Below are 17,317 nucleotides of genomic sequence, written 5' to 3' on the forward strand. Positions count from 1 at the left end.
CCAAATGGAAAAACTCGAGGCTCACGAAGAAAGTGCGACAAACGAAACGAAACAAAACGAAAACAAAACACAAAACAAAAAAACAAGATTAATTTGTTTTCCTGAGTGGTTACAACCTGTTGCCCAGCTCATCAGATCGTCAGATCGGCTGATCGAACAGAGCTATTCATCATCAGCTATTGAAATTATGTTTGAGCTCTGGCGAAGGGAGCTCACAAAAGTAGGTGGCGTTTTTCTCACATCCACAATCTATGCCGGCGTTTTGCCATTAGCCACGCTTTGTATAGGATATATGCGAATTTAAATAAAATTATTCAATATCTTCATTAATCAAAGCAATGCCTGCTTTTTGAAGATGCAGCGCAATCGAAAAATCAAATGAAATTGATACTCAATTAGCGATGAGCTCTGAAAGCGCACTTTAACGATGGATTAGTTTAAATGTCCTGCATATCGATAATCGATTTACGTTTGTGTGCTTTTCCAACTATGCTCAACTATGTTAGTTTACAGCGCACAGTAAAGCGAATCCACAAGTTCGCCAATGTTAGCCAAGCTTGCATAGCTTGTTAATAACACTGCACAGAAACAAGTTTGACATGCTGCATGTTACGTTATGTTGCGTTACGTTAGACACGCCTTAAAACGTAAGCGCCACAATTGCGACAGTGAAACTTGGTTTACAATTATGCAAACATAAAAATAAAATTTACAGAGATACATAAAATTGTTTGTCAATGGTCAAAGTTAGCTTTACAGGGATTTGATTTACTGCGCTTTAGGAAACCTTTAACGATATCGAATATTCAAAGAAATAACTCTTTATTGTATCATGCAACATGCAATGCTTAAATTTGTTTTTCGTTATTCACAACAATTGTAAAACAAAACAGAAAAAAACAAATTTATCGACTGACAAGAGTGAAGCCCACGCCTTCCCAGCCCAGCTCGAAGCGCATGTAAAAAAGTAACCATGGCGAATTGAGAGGCTGCAACGCGCACACAAACACACTTAATTTCCGCTTAATCACTCAGAACATTTTGACGACGACCCACATTAAGTGTGGTATATGGCAGATGCTGGCTGGAATTGGCCAACCCTCTGGCATCCAAAGATCAACTCGAAGACAGACAGACGCAAGGGCTCATTTGCATTGGGCGTTAAATGCTTTGATGGGCAGCAACAGAGACGGCGACAGAGACAACGACGACGACGACGACGACGGCTGTTAGGGCATAAAAACTCACAGAGCATTGCATCATTGCCAAAAGACGGGGGATGCTCTTTTGGGGAGCAAGCCAGTTGCTGTATATCAAAAGAAAACTGTGTCAAAATTTTCCAGGAATTATTTCCAAGTGCTGTAATCGCAATTGCCACGGAGAAGCAAGTGCTGTAGATGTAGATGCAGATGTAAAGAAAGAGAGAGGCAGAGGGAAGATCCTGCACACGCGACATATTCGACTGAATAGGTGGGCTTATAAAACCACAATGATTGAACGATCACCGATCTATTATGGCGTGATCTATAGTGCTAAAAGCCATAAAAGTTCACTGAACGCTTCCCGGGAAAGATGGGCAAAGGACGAAATGTCGAAAAGTTGCCAACAGAACACAAAAATCGTTGAGGCAATCAGTGACCGTGAAATCGCAGCCCGAATGATATATGGGCAGGCTACGAGAAAAACTTTCCCAAAAAAAAGGAACTACAACTACAACGAGCAGGAAACGAAGTGAAACGCCAGCATATTTTATGGCGGGTAGAGATGATCTTCCTTTAGGTGATGCACATGGTTCCGTCTTCTCTGCCCTCGAGTTCCTCAGAAAAATTTGCGTGTGCTATGGCTCAGGTAACTAAACATTTCGCCTCTATAGCCACTACTCTGTCACGATAATAACTAAATAAACTGTTTTTGTCCTTAAAAATTGTGTCAAAAAAGAGCGAGCTCTACTTTTTGGACGGTTTATTGTTATAGCAAAAAGGGTTTTTACGCTGGTCGACTTTTGTTTTGACTTCTTGACTTGAAACTTTGAAGTTCCATGAAAAAATATTGGTTTGATCTTTTTGAATTGTTGTAGCAGAGGATACAAAGTTGGGAAAGAGTTTTATTGCGCTCTGATTCTCTCCCTCTCTCTCTTTCTCTCTCTCTGTCTCTGTCTCTGTCTTAGTCTTCTCTGCTATAACTCGCATCCACTCAAATGTAAATCATATTCGAAAGTGAGCTACTAATTTATGCATTATGTTCAGGTAGACTCCGCCCTTGCCTTTGTCTCTTCAATGGAATAACGCACCCTTAAAGACAACGCCCCAAACAAAAATTTACCACAAAAACTCGGCGTAGCGAATGAGAAATCGAAATTCGTTTTGCTCTTTGGTAAACGCTATGCGGTTAAAACAGAAATACGGCCAACCATATGAGAATGGCTATGAACAAACATGGCAGGGTTCCTCATCTCTTTGACCTTGGACACTGCGTTGAGACTCCCTACCGAAATGCCCATACATATGTAGGAGTAGTACGAGCCATATCGTTCTGGTTTCCGAATTTGTTTCGCATCTCCGTGCTGCCCCTCACAGCTATGCCGTGCCGTATGTGCGGTTTAAGTTCTGGTCGCAGTTTTGGTCGCCGATCTTCATGTTCGCACAGCAAGGTGCATGACCTTAGGTTTCGCTGTGCTTGTTTGTTGTCTTTCGCAGAACGACTGCAAATATTTTGGGTGATTATTTTAGATAATCTTTGTCTAATGTCCTTGGTTTATTTCAGCCTATGGCTTAGGAACTTTGTAACTGATTGATTTGAATGAAAACGAAAAATGTAGTGAAAAAATTAACTTTAAGGATGTTATTTTACTTAAAAAGTTACAAATATTTAAAAATGAGCAATATCTATTTACAAATACATACAAAACGCAAGTTAGACATATATTATGTATTGCCATAGTGTGCCATGTTTATTGAAACAAGGACAAATGATATTGATTTTCTGAACAATTTCTTGAAATAAATCTGTTAAAAAGCCTAGTTAACTCACTTAAATTTAAATTTCGATTATTGGTCGAAGCGATACGGCGATATTAAGTCGCAGATTGTTCAAATTGATTAATATAAATATCGATACTCAGTCCAGCAACGATTCCTCTTTTTAGTAGTTATTTCCTTATCCGTTCGTCAATTTGAGTTCTGATAAATTAAAGTAGAAGTAAATTTTTTGAACAAATATTAGTTTCCTCGAAGCTATTTTTAATTTAAAAGTAAGTGGAATACAATTTGTGTTTGGATAGAAAACATTTAATTAAATATATCGATATCTTATGCAAGCTCGACGCGATTTACGGCCCACACACGTTATTCTTCATGCGCCTCACGCAACTCACACGTACACACATACTCACACCTTGTGTCAAGCCAAAACAAGTGTTACATCGTTTTTCCCGTAATTAAATCATATATATCAAACAAATTCAATAGAATGTCCGATCAAAAACCAAACAGTGACGGTGACGAGCTAAATGATTTGCTAGACAGTAAGTTAGACATGGGTAGATGCCCAGAGTGCATCAGGCTAACTTATATAACGAGATTCTATTACACATTACAGATGCACTGCAAGACTTTGACAAAAGCAAAGGTGGAGCCAAGCCGGAAAAGACGGCGGGCACGACAGATGGGACAGGGAATACTACTAGCGAAGCCAACGAAGATCCCGATGCGTTTTTCATGTGAGTTGTTTGAATTGCGTTGTCTTTGTTATCAAATCCATTTGGACTTTGGAGTTGCAGCGAACAGGCGAAAATCTTGGCGGATCGAATGAACACACTTTTCGGAGGTCCAGACACGCCCAGTGGCGACATTCCACCAATGCCTCAAGATCCAGAGCAAATAATGGCCGGCTTCAAGAAAATGGCAGAAGCTGCAGCCCTCACATTGAGTGGGGAGAACACTGCCAACGACGACGAGGTGTCCAAGTATTCCGATAGCATTTCCCAAGCTCTCAAAGTACGTTGACTAACAAGAATTATCTCGAATCATTCAATAATCAATCCATTGTGTCTTTTAAAAGGGTCTGCAAGAGGGCACAGAAAATTTGGCTGCACCCGCGTCCGAGAATGACATTGCCAGCATGTTTGGATCCTTGAATCTGGAGGTAAAGTGAGGTGAAACTACTTCTATTATCTAATAGCTAATGTTCGATATATCTTAGGGTGGCGAAAGTGATGGTAATAGTTTCCTGCCTTTTATGGAGGGCATGATGCAGAGCTTGCTCTCTGCCGAGATCCTATTGCCTAGCATTAAGGAGCTGCTGGAGAAGTATCCAAAGTATTTGGAGGAAAACGACGCCAAGCTCTCAGCGGAGGATAAAGAAAGGTGAGTCAGCATTTAGACCTCGCCCAACTGTTGCCAACTACGTGACTCGCATGCATATTAATATAATTATTTATACAGTAAGGACTCTGTAAAGCAAACTTAGTTGTTAGGCAAAGCTGTCTATAAGTTGAGAATCCAAGATATGTATATGAGAAGTTAGCCAAATTAGGGAATAGTATATGTAAAGATAAAAGTAGTGCAAGCTAAGGCAGGTGAATATGATGCCAGGAAGTCCGTTTAGGACGATACACATGGATGTGGATGATGTGATGTTGAATAAATGTTTTGTAAAGCAAGTGTCGAAGTGGGGTAAGCAGGAACTACTATTAAGAAAGGAGCTTGGAGTCTGTATTGTATTTGCTTACTTAAACCCATTTTCAGTTCGTTTTGTAGACCTTACACTGGGAGTCGCGTCATTACAATTTCATACTTATACTAAGCGTTGTCCTCTTCCTCCACAGGTACCAAAAGCAGATGGAGCTGTACAAGGTGATTGAGGGCCATTTGCAGAGCGAAAAGCCCGATGATACACCTTCCGTTAAACGCGAGAAATTCCGGGTGGTGCTCGATGATATGCGCAAGCTGCAGGATTATGGGCAACCTCCGGCAGAGATATTGGCCGAGACTGGTGGAGATTTGCCATTGATTGATCCGACAGTAGCTGGTGGTATACCAAACCCCCAATGCCCGACAATGTAAATGTTTGTCTGGATCACCTCGGGCATTTCTCTTTTTTGGTGTTGTGTCGTTCCTCGTGGAGTGCCAAGTTGTTGAATGTTGCACATTTAGCATTAGGACAGCCGTTATTTTATACATTTAAACGACATCACGTGATGGTTATTATATCTTTTGTTTACGGTGGTTATTTAGTAGCTGAACTTGCATAAAATTTGTTTTACACATATTGTTTTGCCTTATATTGTATTTATGTTCTCTACGAAATACATAATATTCAAATATTTAAAAGAAATGAAAAGAAATTTATTTCTAAATTAGAGGAAGAAGCGACGCCTGGACTCCATTGCATGTCGCTTGTTGCTGATGATCCAGGTGTAATCGCCCGTCTTGCTATCGAATGTACCTTCCTGCAGGGAGCGCAGCTTGAGTGTAAAGCGCGGCCCCAATTCCCGCAGCTTGACCCTCTTGCCCTCCTTGGAGAACTCGTACCGATGATGACGAAAGAATATGTAATCACGTTGATTGTGAAATGTGACAGCACGTCTGCCCCGGAACTCGGGATCGTGGTGAAAGAGCGCGCCCAGCATACGGCCCACTGTTAGACCCAAGCGAGTTGTAAAGTTGTTCAGTATTACCTCTGGTCGATGCTTTGTGATCTCCTTGTGGTTCCGCTTGATATCGGAAGTCAACTTCACATTCGATAGCTTGAAATGCGCAGTCGGCCCGTTGGGCAGGTGAATGACCAGCAATCCATTGGGTTTGCGTCTATCCTCGTTGACAATAACAACATCCGTGAACTGTTCCCGCTCGGCGCTCTTGCAGATCTTCTTTACCGAAGCCTTGTTGCGTATCTTCACCAAAGCATTCGGAAATATACGCGACAATTCAAGGCCGAATTTACGCGTCTTTGTTACTGGGTTGTCGGCGAATGTGATTAGCACCTTGGGCTCATAGATGCGCTCAAAATACGTACTGAAATCGTCTAGCTCCAGCTCCTTACGCAGCTCTTCATGGTCCGAATCGTTAAGATTGCTTACCTCAGTTTGATCCTTCTCTCGCAGACTTTCAATGGTGTGACCCGGATTGGCTGGCACTCCTGCCTTGCGACGTGCTCGTCGCTCCTGCATCTTTTTCTTGTGTTTTTCTTTCTTCATCTTACGGAAGAGCGCCATGCGCTGTTCTTTGTTTTTCATTAAGCTAAGAGGATTAAGCACTGGGAGGCGTGCCTTCTTTTTATCATCATCGTCACCGTCCTCGTCCTCATCCTCATCATCATCGTCGTCATCATCCTCATCATTATCGTCATCATGACCGTCTTCATCGCCAGAGCCTACCTCGTCCTCGTTCTTCTCATCATCCTTTTGTTGCTTCTTTTTCGTTGACTTTTGGTCCATTTTTATGTCGCTGTCATCGCTGCTATCAGTGACTGGCCCTTGCGATGGGTCTTCCTCGAGTTCCTCTTCTTCAAAACTGGAGTCACTATCTGAATCCTGCTCCACGGGCTTGGGTTGTGGTTTTCTTTTTATTTTACCCATGATCTTTCAATTAATATTTATAATAATAATATTTGTTCAACCACGGGCAAGCGGCACGTGTTGACTTTCTGCTTCTTACCAATAATGCCATTCACACAGGCAAACTCGAGGTGAATGACAAAACAGCTGTAAGCTTGTGAAATATATACAAATGAAAAATATGAATTAATTGTGAGTATTGAGCCCATTTTGCGAGTTGACTAATGAATGAGTATGCATTCAATAATGCATTCAATAATAAGGATTTTCTTTAATTTATTCAACTTATGCGAGAGTAACAACCAACAGGTGATTATTGTGAATGACAAACAGATGCTTGAAAGCATGCAATTAAAACGTAAACAAATGAGGGAAGATGGATTATCGTGTTTTGGAACTCTTTAGTGGCATTGGTGGCATGCATTATGCTTTTAAATGTATGTAAACCTTTATAATAACAATAGTGATTCATATTCATATTGGCATTCATTTAACTTACAGATGCGCAACTATCCGGCGAAGTTGTTGCCGCTATGGATGTGAATACAGTCGCCAATGCGGTTTATGCGCATAACTATGGAGCGACAAGTGTAAAGACGAGGAATATTCAGAGTTTAGCTGAGAAGGAGATAACAAAGTTGAATGCCAACATGCTATTGATGTCGCCGCCCTGTCAACCCCACACGCGACAAGGACTACAACGTGACGTGGAGGACAAGCGATCTTGTGCACTCTCCCACCTTTGTTTGTTGATTCCGCAGTGCGATACGCTTGAATATGTGCTAATGGAGAATGTGAAGGGATTTGAGGTATCTCAGGCTCGACAACAATTCATTGAAGCTCTTAATAAAGCTGCCTTCCACTGGCGTGAGCTCATTCTAACGCCCACACAGTTCAATGTGCCTAATACTCGACATCGATATTATTGCATAGCACGGAGAGGCAAAGATTTCGATTTCGACGGTGAGAAAATATGGGAGCATATGCCAGGTACCAAACCTGATCCAGATCAGCAGTCAATGTGCAAAATATCAACAATTCTTGAGTCAGACGTTCCTGATGATTTCCTTGTACCAGATGACGTGCTCTCCAAAAGGGTATTGGTCATGGACATCATTCACCCATCTCAGTGTCGATCTATGTGCTTTACAAAGGGCTACACTCACTACACAGAAGGTACTGGCTCGGTGTTTACACCTCTTTCGGAAGCAGAATCCCACCGTATATTCGAAGCAGTTAAGCAAATTGACATGGATCCCAACAGCAAAGATTCCGAAGAAGCGCAACAACGAAGACTTGAGCTTTTACGTCAGGTAAAACTGCGATACTTTACACCTCGGGAAGTGGCGCGGCTTATGAGTTTTCCCGAAGAATTTGAATTTCCTACTGAGACAACGAATCGACAAAAGTATCGATTGTTGGGTAATAGCATAAATGTTTGTGTTGTAGGTGAATTGCTGAAGTTGCTGACTACATAACAAAATACAAATTGTACTTGAATTAATATAATAAATTTGTTTATTGTTTTTTAATTTAAAAAAGAAACGGGCAAATTGCATCGATAATAAAATATAATTTTTGACAGCTAGGTAGCCCTGGCTAAAAACTATCGTGCGTATCAAGCCTATCGATTCCGTTTATCCATAATAACCAATTAATCACTAAACCACAGACTGGCGCAAATAAAACCATAATTGTAGTCAATAAAACTATAATAGGCAGAATCACTCAAAATGATACCGAAAAAGATTCTGGTGAAAGATGCGCACATAGTAAAAATAGCTGTGGAGCGCGAGAATCATATAGCGCAGCTTATAAATCTCGACCAAAGGCATCCCCTTGCAAGTATGTACATATACAATGATTATTGGAAATATGTATAAAAAACCAGAAAAAATGTTTTTGACGATTCATGACATACGGGCGTAAGCTTGTAAGTAGTTGACATGTATTGTACCTTGAGTCTGAGTTTGCCAGGTTAAAGAAAAAACCCAGCGCCAACGCCCTTTGTGTTGCAGTTTGTGATGTCAGCGTGAGGTCTCATTAAAATGCATGGAAGCGGACAGGAAGTGCAGATGGCAGTTTGATGATAGTGATGAGTGTGTATAGGGGGTGTTTAAACCCAGTTTATGTTTGATCAGTCAGCGATTTACATACATTTAGCCTAGATATCGATATATTGTTATTGGAAAGACATCCCTATGACACTAAGTAAAAATCCCCACTAATTATAATCAAGTAGATAGTAGACACACGTTCAACTACAACATTTAACATCAAAACTTTCACAGGTAAAATCCAGGAAATATGCAACAGCTGGGGCATAAGCGATCATCAGAACTATGCGCTCCAGTTCTGCGAAACAAACAATATGAAATATGTAACGGAAAAGAATCGTAATGAGATTAAAAACGGCTCAGTACTGCGACTGCAGTACTCACCCTCTAAAACGGCCAGCGATACCTTGGAAACTTTAATAAATGGCGTGCCATTGGACAAAGCACAACGCCTTAAGGAGCTCTCCTCGCTCAGTATGGATCACACATTCGCGCTGGAGTTTATCAAGGAAAAGGGTTTGGATATACTCATCAAAATGATCGAAGATGTGAATCAGAAGGATGAGGATATACTGAAGTACAGCTTGGCCAGTTTTGTGGAACTAATGGAGCATGGCACCGTATCCTGGGAGGTGCCCGAGAGCAGTTTTGTGGCACGGAACATTGAAATTGTACGCAATTTTAAAAAATATCCCTCTAAATGCGGCGAGAGTGCACTTTCCAATCTGGAGAATATTGTGCAAAGCAGCAGTAAATATGTGCTAGTTGCCGAAGAAATCAAGCTGCAGGATATACTCCTTCTGCTGCAAGAGGACAAAATGCCGGTGATGCGACAAAATGCCATTGCACTGCTCAATGCGCTGTTCATGAAGGCCGATGAGTCACGCAAGCGTGCCATTGCCCATACAATAAGTACGAAACCCTATAGACTAGCCCTCATTGGCAATGGGTTGGGCACGGAGATGACCCACCAGCTGTATGTGCTGCAGACCCTAACGCTGGGCCTTTTGGAAAAGCGTATGAGGATGAAAATGAATGCCCAAGATCAGGATGCACACGAAAAGATCAAGGAACTCCGTCGCATTGCGTTCGATGACTATGCGGGCTCGCTTAGTCTGAATGATGAGCACATTCGGCGCGGTGGCAGTGGCGGCACTGGTTCTGGATCGGGCGCTGGCAATGTCAACTTCTCGCAGTACTACAAGAAACTTGGCTTCAAGTGCGACATCAATCCGGCACAGGACTTTATTGAAACGCCACCAGGTAGTTATCTCAATATATATATATATATATATATATATATATATATAATCTATAATTAAAGAATTGCTAATATGTAATTGTTTGTTTCTAGGTATACTCGCATTGGATTGCATGGTCTACTTTGCTCGGAACTATACGCAGCAATACACGAAGATTGTACATGAGAATTCCTGCCGTGCGGACGAGCATGAGTGTCCGTTCGGTCGTACCTCCATTGAACTGGTGAAGGTGTTGTGCCACATTTTGCGAATTGGCGAGCCACCCGCCGAGCAGTCGGGCGACTTTCAGCCCATGTTCTTCACTCACGATCAGCCCTTCGAGGAGTTCTTTTGCATTTGTGTAATCACATTGAATCGCACGTGGAAGGACATGCGTGCCACCGCCGAAGACTTTCAAAAGGTATTCAGTGTGGTACGCGAACAAATTCAGCGCACTCTAAAGCTTCGTCCTGAGAATCTAGAGGACTTTCGCAGCAAAATTGCCTTGCTAACATATCAGCAGATCACGACATTGCGTCAACAGGAGCGCACTTCGAAGGAGGAATGCGACTCGACAGCATCAGCCATTGTGAAGCTTAAGGAAAAAATCTCACCACAAATTGTGGAGCTCATCAAGCAGCAGCGTCTCTCATTTCTAGTAGAAGGTATGTGCCTAGATTTGCTATGACTTAGATTTGTTGCACTGATATATTTGTCTCGCTTCAGGCACACGTTTCTCTAAATATGTGCGAGGCACACGCAGCAAGGATAAGTTCTGGTACGCTCGCCTTTCGCCCAATCATAAGGTCATTCACTATGGCGACTGTGATGAGAAGACCATACCGACCCTGGAGGAGTTGCCCAAAAAGTTGCCCATTATTGATATTAAGCAGCTGCTGGAGGGGAAAGAGTGTCCGCACATGAAGGAGGCGCGCAACCGCAAATCGCCCGTGAATTTTGCATTTTCCATAACATTTGAGAGCATGGATCATTCCACTTTGGATTTTGTGGCGCCCGACGAGAACATCTTCAATTATTGGACTGATGGCATCAACGCTTTGCTCGGCCAGGAGATGACAAGCAAGCAGAAAAAAGAAGATTTTGACACGCTCCTATCCATGGAGATTAAATTGCGTCTGCTCGATACCGAAGGTGTGGACATTAGCAAGGACCCACCGCCCATACCCGAAGATCCTGAGAACTATGACTTTTGTTTCGAAAGCTAAATGAACTCAGTATTTCGTTTACTTTGATTTAAATTTATTGCAATTATCGTTCGTTCCAAATTCCTCAACATACATGCCAAAGTATACCCATTACATAGAGTAGATCCATACTCTCCGATCTGAATAAGTATTAACAGTGCAATTCCAAAAAAAAAGAAACAAATGAACAAACAAAAAACGAATGGAACGCTTAGCCATTTAGTAAACACCTTTTACAATACATCTTTTATATAATTATATTAAGTATATTAATATTAATATTAATATTAAAAGAGATTCATATAACTACAACGTTTTATACATTAACCATTTTGTACAAAATGAAAAAGCAAATTGTAACAAGAGAAGCGTATTCTTAATTGTGATAACATATCTAACTGGATCTAGAAGATTCTTGCGGAATAATTGATTAGTGATAATTGGATAACTGTCAAAAATTTCATCTTATTATCCTTCTGCAAGGATGCAGAACATGTTTTTATAGACTTATGGTATCTTATCAACTTGTCAAGAGATTCTAACTAAATCGACGCAGAACATGTTCTGCAGAGTTATCCTTAGAGTAAGATATACATTGGAATATTCTTATATTGCAATTATTGATTGGATAAAAAACATGGATTGTTGCTAAAAGTCAAGTCAAGCCATAAAGCCAAAGCCAAAGCCGAAGCCTGTGGAGCAAAATCAAAGCACAGTCGTCGCCTAGGAGCGGCGACTGTCGCTATTATCCACGCACGGGCACCTTGCGGCGGCGAGCATGAGCGCGCTCCTAGCTTCTTAATCAAATATTATCCTCCAACAGCAGATCGGTGTCATCGCCTCTATCCGGCAGGCAGACAAAGAACTCCAACAGATTCAGAACGGGACCACGTGAAAATGGATTCTGGTAGCGACCGCGCTTATCCCGCAAATATGGATAGCGCTTGTAGTTGAACATCTCGTTCGTGGTGAGATTCATGCACGCATGAAGGATCTATCAAAAGAAAGAAACTATATTAATCAGGATTGAAAATAGTGAAAAACGTTGCCTTACAGATGTACAGGTGAGTATCCAGCCAAGACCGCAGAAGACGATGGCTTCGATTAGACCCAACACATACAGCATAGTGAATCCCTCGATCATCACACAGTAGCAAGCAAAGTAAATTGTAAATGAGCAATTGACGGCGACGGAGAGCACGAACAGAAAGAACCACATCCGGTTGCGCAGTCCCACACAGTTGTAGATGAAGGGACAATGATGATCGAAGTAGGATACACAGCGATTGCAGACCCGACAGTGCTTGGCACGCAGTGGACGCAGGCATCGACAGCTGTGGCAGAGCCGGGTGAGCATCACGTTACGCTTCTTCAGCTTATCGAAGTAGGGTATCTGCTTGATAGCGCGATAGTAAGCATCGGAACTAAGTGGTATATATCCCGGATCCCTGCGATTCGCAATCGCCCAGCTAACCCACATGACCACGTTCCAGTAGATGAAGCAATAATGTGAACGTCTCAATATATTCCACGTGATAGGTATGGCCCTTATCATATACATGGGATAGCCCCAGAGCAGCACCGAAAAGAGGAAGAGGAAGAGAGGTCCTTTGGAATCACCGGCTCCACCAAAGAGCCAGCCCCAACTCTCCGACACAGAGGGAATCCAGCGTGACTTCTTTTTAACCTCGCCATAGAGCAGCCGCACCACATCCTGATGCTGATGGGCTTGAGCTAGCATAATGGGTGTCTTACCGTTCTTATCCCTCGGCTCTAGCTCCAGCTGCGACTTCTCGCACAACAGACGCACACAATTGATATTGCCGGAGAGGCAGGCCAAGTGCAGGGGAGTTGAGCCAAAGTTATCCGTCTTCTGCAGCTCCACACCTGAATACATGAGCAAGCGCATCAGATCCCCATGACCCTTATATGCAGCCCAATGCAATGCCGTGTCTCCATTGATATCCGTCAGATTGTTTAGAGCACCCATGCCCAACAGATAGGCCGCTGTTGCAGTGCGTCCGTACATGCAAGCTAGATGAAGAGGTGTCAATCCTTTGAAATCCGCCGCATTTACTGCAACGCCCGCCTGCAGTAGCACTTGCACCACCGAGGCGTGACCCTTGCGGCAGGCCCAGTGTATGGGGCGAGGTCCCTGGGTACCCAAGCAGGGCAAATCGATTGGAGCCGTTCGTTCAATCAGATACCTCATCAGTTGGACATTTCCGTTGAGCGCAATCCAATGGGCAGGCGTATAGCCATGTCGATCCCGAGCCGAGAGGCATTCCATGCCAAACTTCTCCACCAGATTCTCCACTTCACTCACTTCACCATTCTTGATAATATCGAAAATATCATCCAGATTTACGGTAGCACCATCCAAGCCCTCAAAGAGCAGCATATTGCTGTCGTGCTCGCTGCCATTCGTGTTATTTGCTGCTCCATTTGTGCCAGGTGGTGAGTGGGCTCGATGATCGATGTCGATGTCAATATCAGCATGAGCATGACCATCTTCCTCCATGTTGCACGACGAGGAGGCCGTCAGGGGCAGCGCCCATACACTGCGCGCTGCCCCCGGACTGGGGTGTACCTTGCTAGAGGCCACGTTGTAGAAATCGAATTCTACGCCAAGACGTTCCGCTGTGCCAACCGATAGCGGTGGTTGGTGGTGCAACGGGTTTTCAAGTAGATGTGCAATTTTGTTGGCCTTGTAAGCGACTACCGCACGGATAAAATTCTTTCACGCAAAAATAAACACCAGGACAGAAATTATGTCAGCAGTTTAAAAATCAATATTAACTGCGAATGTAGGCCATTCGAATTCGAATTGGCGCCAACTATGAAACAGCTGCGAATTTCGATAACACAACAGTGGGTTCGATAAGAAACTTGGGCTACCCTTTCTACTTAACATTAAAACGTTCTGCGAGCTGAAATGAAATTTGGATACATGCGACTTGCAAACAACAGCGAAAAGATTTACAAAATAATAATATTCGTTATTTTATTAAACACACTGACATTACATTACTCAATAAAATTCAATTTTTGTGAAACATCTAGCAATAAAAATATCTTTCTTTTCCCTTAAGCACCATGTTAACTTCGAATGATCAAAATGTGTTGAGGCCAGCTAAAGAAAAGTCATATTATTACAAGCCCAATAGGAAACACCTTGAACTCTTACCCGACCATATTCATGTATCGCAAATGAATTCACAGTGGCTTCAATTTGATATAAGTTTAATATCAAAACATAATTCATTTGCAGACGGCTGGTGTTAAAGAACTTCTCGTTAAATATTACGATTGATAGTCCCAATATTTTAAGCGATTTACACTTGGCAACTAATTCCCATATATCGCTTTCACTAAAAAACTAGTCACAGTCCACCAAATTCAACTCTTCTAATGCTGGCATATTACTAACCAGAGATTCAAATTCCTCCCTCGGCAAGTAGGTACTCCACAATGTCAATAGCAGTACATTTTTCAGATCGTCAACATAGTTGAATAAAAAGTAGCAATTGGGAATGTTCGCATGAAATTTACTTATGTGCCGTATTCGATCCTTGAAAATCTGGGTTATAATGCTTCTAGTCTCATGTGCCGCCGTATAAAAGCTAAACGACTGAAGATTACGCAAGTTTCTCAATGCTCTAATGATGTTGTCATGTATGTAAGATGACGCCTTTAATGACTCCAGTTTTGGGAAGAGAATAACTATAAGCAGCAGTGCCTCTCTCTGTTCCCAGTGTGTAAAAAAATCCACTTTGTAATTCAGCGATCTCATACACGGAAAACGTTGACCCTTCCAACGCTTTAAATTGCTAGGGCTAAAGCAATGCAATGCCAAATGCTTAACTGTTGGACTGATGGTTCTAATAAAATCTCTCTCAACAAATTTGTCATACTTTTTAAATTCTTTAAACAAACAAGATTTCAACTCATGGCTTGTTTTGCGTTGCCAAGCATAGCTCACATTGTTATATATTCGGGGAGCGACGTCCTTTGATGCAACCCACAACCGAAATTGAGATAAAAGCTTCAAATGATTAATAATACGCAGTTGAACATCGTCGTTCAGGTTTTCCATAGTCTTGTAGTCACTATTTCATCGCCACAGAAGAAAATTGTACGTTTTATTATTCGCATTAATCACCCCAAATTTCCCAAAACTAACGAACTCGATGACTCACCCAATAGCGTTAGATTCACGAGTGTTTCTGCAAGCAATCTACGCCCGCAATCCAAGTCTTATGCCAGCGTCTATATCCACCGTCGGAAATGCGACAATTAGAATCGATAATAAAAATAATATTTTTTACGACAGAACAAATACGTATGAACGCTTTAGTAAAAAACTCAGAATGGAATGTTTTGACAGAAAAATAAAAGCATTAGCATTTCATCAAAAACTCATATCCTGGTTGCACGATAGCAACTCCATAAAAAGACGAAGGCAGTGATTGAGGTGTGGATGAAAGAAGACGTGCTGTTAAGAAGACATTAGAAGAAGAAAGACGTACACGCTGTCACAAATACTCAATCTAATTAATACACAAATACTCAATCTAATTAATACACAATTATATACAAAATAGTTGTTACGCAAATACTCAATCTAATTAATAAATACACAATTATATACAAAATAATTTTTACATGGCATGTGTAAATCTGCCGTCAAAACGAAAATATGACATATATATTTAATATTCAGTATATTCATATAATTTGATAATTCATTCATTTCATAAAGAAAATACGAAAGCTTTGATTTCGTGGTCCAGTTCATCTGTTATCTTATCTTAAAAGCATTTTAATGTTGTAAAGAGATCTCCAAGGCCAATTAAATTTATGCAAACTCAATTTTTGCGTGTTTGTAAGGAATTTCTTCCACTTTTAGTTCCTCAAACGAGACTATCAAATTTGGATGATTGAAATGGTTAATGGTCTAAAACATTAATAAGGTCTTATTAATAAAAGTAAATATATGAAGCAGACGCCAGAGCTACTCACCATATACAGATCAAGTTCGTCCTCCCCAGTATTATAACAATGCATCAGAAGGGGCTGTGAGCGATTGTCCAATGCTTCGCACATAAACTGTCTGCTCGAGTCATAAAAGTCATCCTCAATCAGTATGTGTGACAAACTTAAAATTTTGAGGGAACTGCAGCTGGCGACTGCATCCCAGAGGTCCATCTCGCAGTCCAAAAACTGGCCTCCAATAATGTTTACTTGTTCCAATACTGGCAAGTTACTAACCAATCTCTGAAACTGTCCGCTCCCAAGGATATTGTCAATTAATGTCAATTGGCGCAAGTTTTTCAGCAGTAGCAGTGATTCCAGAAACCAAGTCCAGTTGATAAAGCTGAAACTCAATTTACAGATGTCCTCTGGTCGCTGTTCAAGAATCTTAGGTAAAAGGGCTCTAGTTTGTGGACATAAAGTCGAGAAACTAAACGTACGAAGCTTTGGCAAGTTTAAGACGCTAACAATGGATGCGGTCCTTAAGAAGTGCATATTAACTGTTAGGTGCTCTAAGTCCTGAAATGTATGCAGTGATACTCCCTCATCCAAGGCCTTAGGCTTATTTGACCACAGCTTCTCCAAGAATTTCCACTTTTCCATTCTTTCAAAGTTTACTGGCGCAAATGGCTTAAATGATGTGATGCTAGGAAAGAGATCCACTAGCAGCTGAAGAGCTTGTCTGTATTCACTTTCATATACATTAGCCCATTCGTATTCTAGCGATCGAATGCATGGAAAGCTGTGATTCATCAAGTGTTTCAAGTGGTTCATAGTAACTGATCTTAGTTCCAAATGTTGTACCGTTGAGCAAATGGTACTAAGAAAGGCATCCTGCAGCTGATTAGAACTGCTCCCATTTTTCTCCAGAAACATGTAATTATAGTCTAAAACATGGCTGGATTTGCGTTGTAGAACATAGCTGACGTTACTATGCAATCGAGGAGCGAAGAACTTTGAGGACGCCCATAAAAAGTATTGTGATTGATAGTCCAAGTAGTTGATAATAATGAGTTGACAATCGTCGTTTATGTTCTCTATCATCTTAGGCTTTTTGTCCATATATATGATTATTAAATTTTTTAAATCTCGTTTTCAAGTTTCCTTAAATGTTGCCCGCTGCCAAAATGAATAAAGTCAATCGATAACGATAACACTAATTAATGATATTAGGTAATTTAAGGTATAAAGGTATGTAGAAATAAGCTGAAAACACGACAAGTT

General features: G+C 41.4%; 6 protein-coding genes and 1 pseudogene across 7 annotated transcripts; 3 read left to right on the plus strand and 4 right to left on the minus strand.

Moving 5' to 3' along the window:
• The first annotated feature begins 3,317 nt into the window (after positions 1–3,317).
• Positions 3,318–5,976, plus strand: Pex19 (peroxisomal biogenesis factor 19). The gene is made up of 6 exons (XM_030385750.2): positions 3,318–3,523; positions 3,598–3,718; positions 3,779–3,995; positions 4,060–4,143; positions 4,201–4,364; positions 4,826–5,976. The coding sequence occupies exons 1-6, from the start codon at positions 3,469–3,471 to the stop codon at positions 5,061–5,063; spliced, it is 879 nt and encodes a 292-aa protein (XP_030241610.1). The 5' UTR covers positions 3,318–3,468; the 3' UTR covers positions 5,064–5,976.
• Positions 5,257–6,674, minus strand: LOC108649776 (putative ribosome production factor 1). The gene has a single exon (XM_018098811.3). The coding sequence runs from the start codon at positions 6,575–6,577 to the stop codon at positions 5,357–5,359; it is 1,221 nt and encodes a 406-aa protein (XP_017954300.1). The 5' UTR covers positions 6,578–6,674; the 3' UTR covers positions 5,257–5,356.
• Positions 6,675–6,826: 152 nt separating this feature from the next.
• Mt2 (tRNA (cytosine(38)-C(5))-methyltransferase) lies at positions 6,827–8,069 on the plus strand. The gene is made up of 2 exons (XM_018098814.2): positions 6,827–6,993; positions 7,058–8,069. The coding sequence occupies exons 1-2, from the start codon at positions 6,933–6,935 to the stop codon at positions 8,032–8,034; spliced, it is 1,038 nt and encodes a 345-aa protein (XP_017954303.1). The 5' UTR covers positions 6,827–6,932; the 3' UTR covers positions 8,035–8,069.
• Positions 8,070–8,164: 95 nt separating this feature from the next.
• Positions 8,165–11,386, plus strand: Ced-12 (engulfment and cell motility Ced-12). The gene is made up of 4 exons (XM_018098806.3): positions 8,165–8,401; positions 8,848–9,876; positions 9,968–10,519; positions 10,581–11,386. Exons 1-4 carry the CDS (start codon positions 8,290–8,292, stop codon positions 11,078–11,080), a joined length of 2,193 nt encoding a protein of 730 aa, XP_017954295.1. The 5' UTR covers positions 8,165–8,289; the 3' UTR covers positions 11,081–11,386.
• Patsas (palmitoyltransferase Patsas) lies at positions 11,093–13,878 on the minus strand. Its single transcript, XM_030385753.2, has 2 exons — positions 12,114–13,878; positions 11,093–12,053 (listed from the first exon to the last, which is right to left on the minus strand). The coding sequence occupies exons 1-2, from the start codon at positions 13,578–13,580 to the stop codon at positions 11,862–11,864; spliced, it is 1,659 nt and encodes a 552-aa protein (XP_030241613.2). The 5' UTR covers positions 13,581–13,878; the 3' UTR covers positions 11,093–11,861.
• A 397-nt stretch (positions 13,879–14,275) lies between these two features.
• Positions 14,276–15,439, minus strand: LOC149091611 (uncharacterized; annotated as a pseudogene). The gene is made up of 3 exons (XR_016196366.1): positions 15,259–15,439; positions 14,367–15,158; positions 14,276–14,284 (listed from the first exon to the last, which is right to left on the minus strand). The product of XR_016196366.1 is annotated as an uncharacterized LOC149091611 (transcript).
• A 426-nt stretch (positions 15,440–15,865) lies between these two features.
• LOC115563186 (uncharacterized) lies at positions 15,866–17,171 on the minus strand. The gene is made up of 2 exons (XM_089258247.1): positions 16,082–17,171; positions 15,866–16,016 (listed from the first exon to the last, which is right to left on the minus strand). Exons 1-2 carry the CDS (start codon positions 17,153–17,155, stop codon positions 15,918–15,920), a joined length of 1,173 nt encoding a protein of 390 aa, XP_089114373.1. The 5' UTR covers positions 17,156–17,171; the 3' UTR covers positions 15,866–15,917.
• Positions 17,172–17,317: the final 146 nt, after the last annotated feature.

This window comes from Drosophila navojoa, chromosome 3 (assembly GCF_054131105.1).
Source record: "Drosophila navojoa isolate 15081-1374.11 chromosome 3, UAZ_NAV_1.0, whole genome shotgun sequence".
Taxonomy (NCBI): Eukaryota; Metazoa; Arthropoda; class Insecta; order Diptera; family Drosophilidae; genus Drosophila; species Drosophila navojoa.

Bases quoted from the DNA above. Each gene is read 5' to 3' on its own strand.
- Ced-12 (XM_018098806.3), top strand. From the start codon at position 8,290: ATGATACCGAAAAAGATTCTGGTGAAAGATGCGCACATAGTAAAAATA. The intron at 9,877-9,967 runs GTAGTTATCTCA...GTTTGTTTCTAG, and splicing joins CTTTATTGAAACGCCACCAG to GTATACTCGCATTGGATTGC. The intron at 10,520-10,580 runs GTATGTGCCTAG...GTCTCGCTTCAG, and splicing joins TCTCTCATTTCTAGTAGAAG to GCACACGTTTCTCTAAATAT.
- Pex19 (XM_030385750.2), top strand. From the start codon at position 3,469: ATGTCCGATCAAAAACCAAACAGTGACGGTGACGAGCTAAATGATTTG. The intron at 3,996-4,059 runs GTACGTTGACTA...GTCTTTTAAAAG, and splicing joins GCATTTCCCAAGCTCTCAAA to GGTCTGCAAGAGGGCACAGA. The intron at 4,365-4,825 runs GTGAGTCAGCAT...CTTCCTCCACAG, and splicing joins TCAGCGGAGGATAAAGAAAG to GTACCAAAAGCAGATGGAGC.
- LOC108649776 (XM_018098811.3), bottom strand. From the start codon at position 6,577: ATGGGTAAAATAAAAAGAAAACCACAACCCAAGCCCGTGGAGCAGGAT.
- LOC115563186 (XM_089258247.1), bottom strand. From the start codon at position 17,155: ATGGACAAAAAGCCTAAGATGATAGAGAACATAAACGACGATTGTCAA. The intron at 16,017-16,081 runs GTGAGTAGCTCT...TTAATGTTTTAG, and splicing joins ACGAACTTGATCTGTATATG to ACCATTAACCATTTCAATCA.
- Mt2 (XM_018098814.2), top strand. From the start codon at position 6,933: ATGGATTATCGTGTTTTGGAACTCTTTAGTGGCATTGGTGGCATGCAT. The intron at 6,994-7,057 runs GTATGTAAACCT...TTTAACTTACAG, and splicing joins CATGCATTATGCTTTTAAAT to ATGCGCAACTATCCGGCGAA.
- Patsas (XM_030385753.2), bottom strand. From the start codon at position 13,580: ATGGAGGAAGATGGTCATGCTCATGCTGATATTGACATCGACATCGAT. The intron at 12,054-12,113 runs GTAAGGCAACGT...TTCTTTTGATAG, and splicing joins GGATACTCACCTGTACATCT to ATCCTTCATGCGTGCATGAA.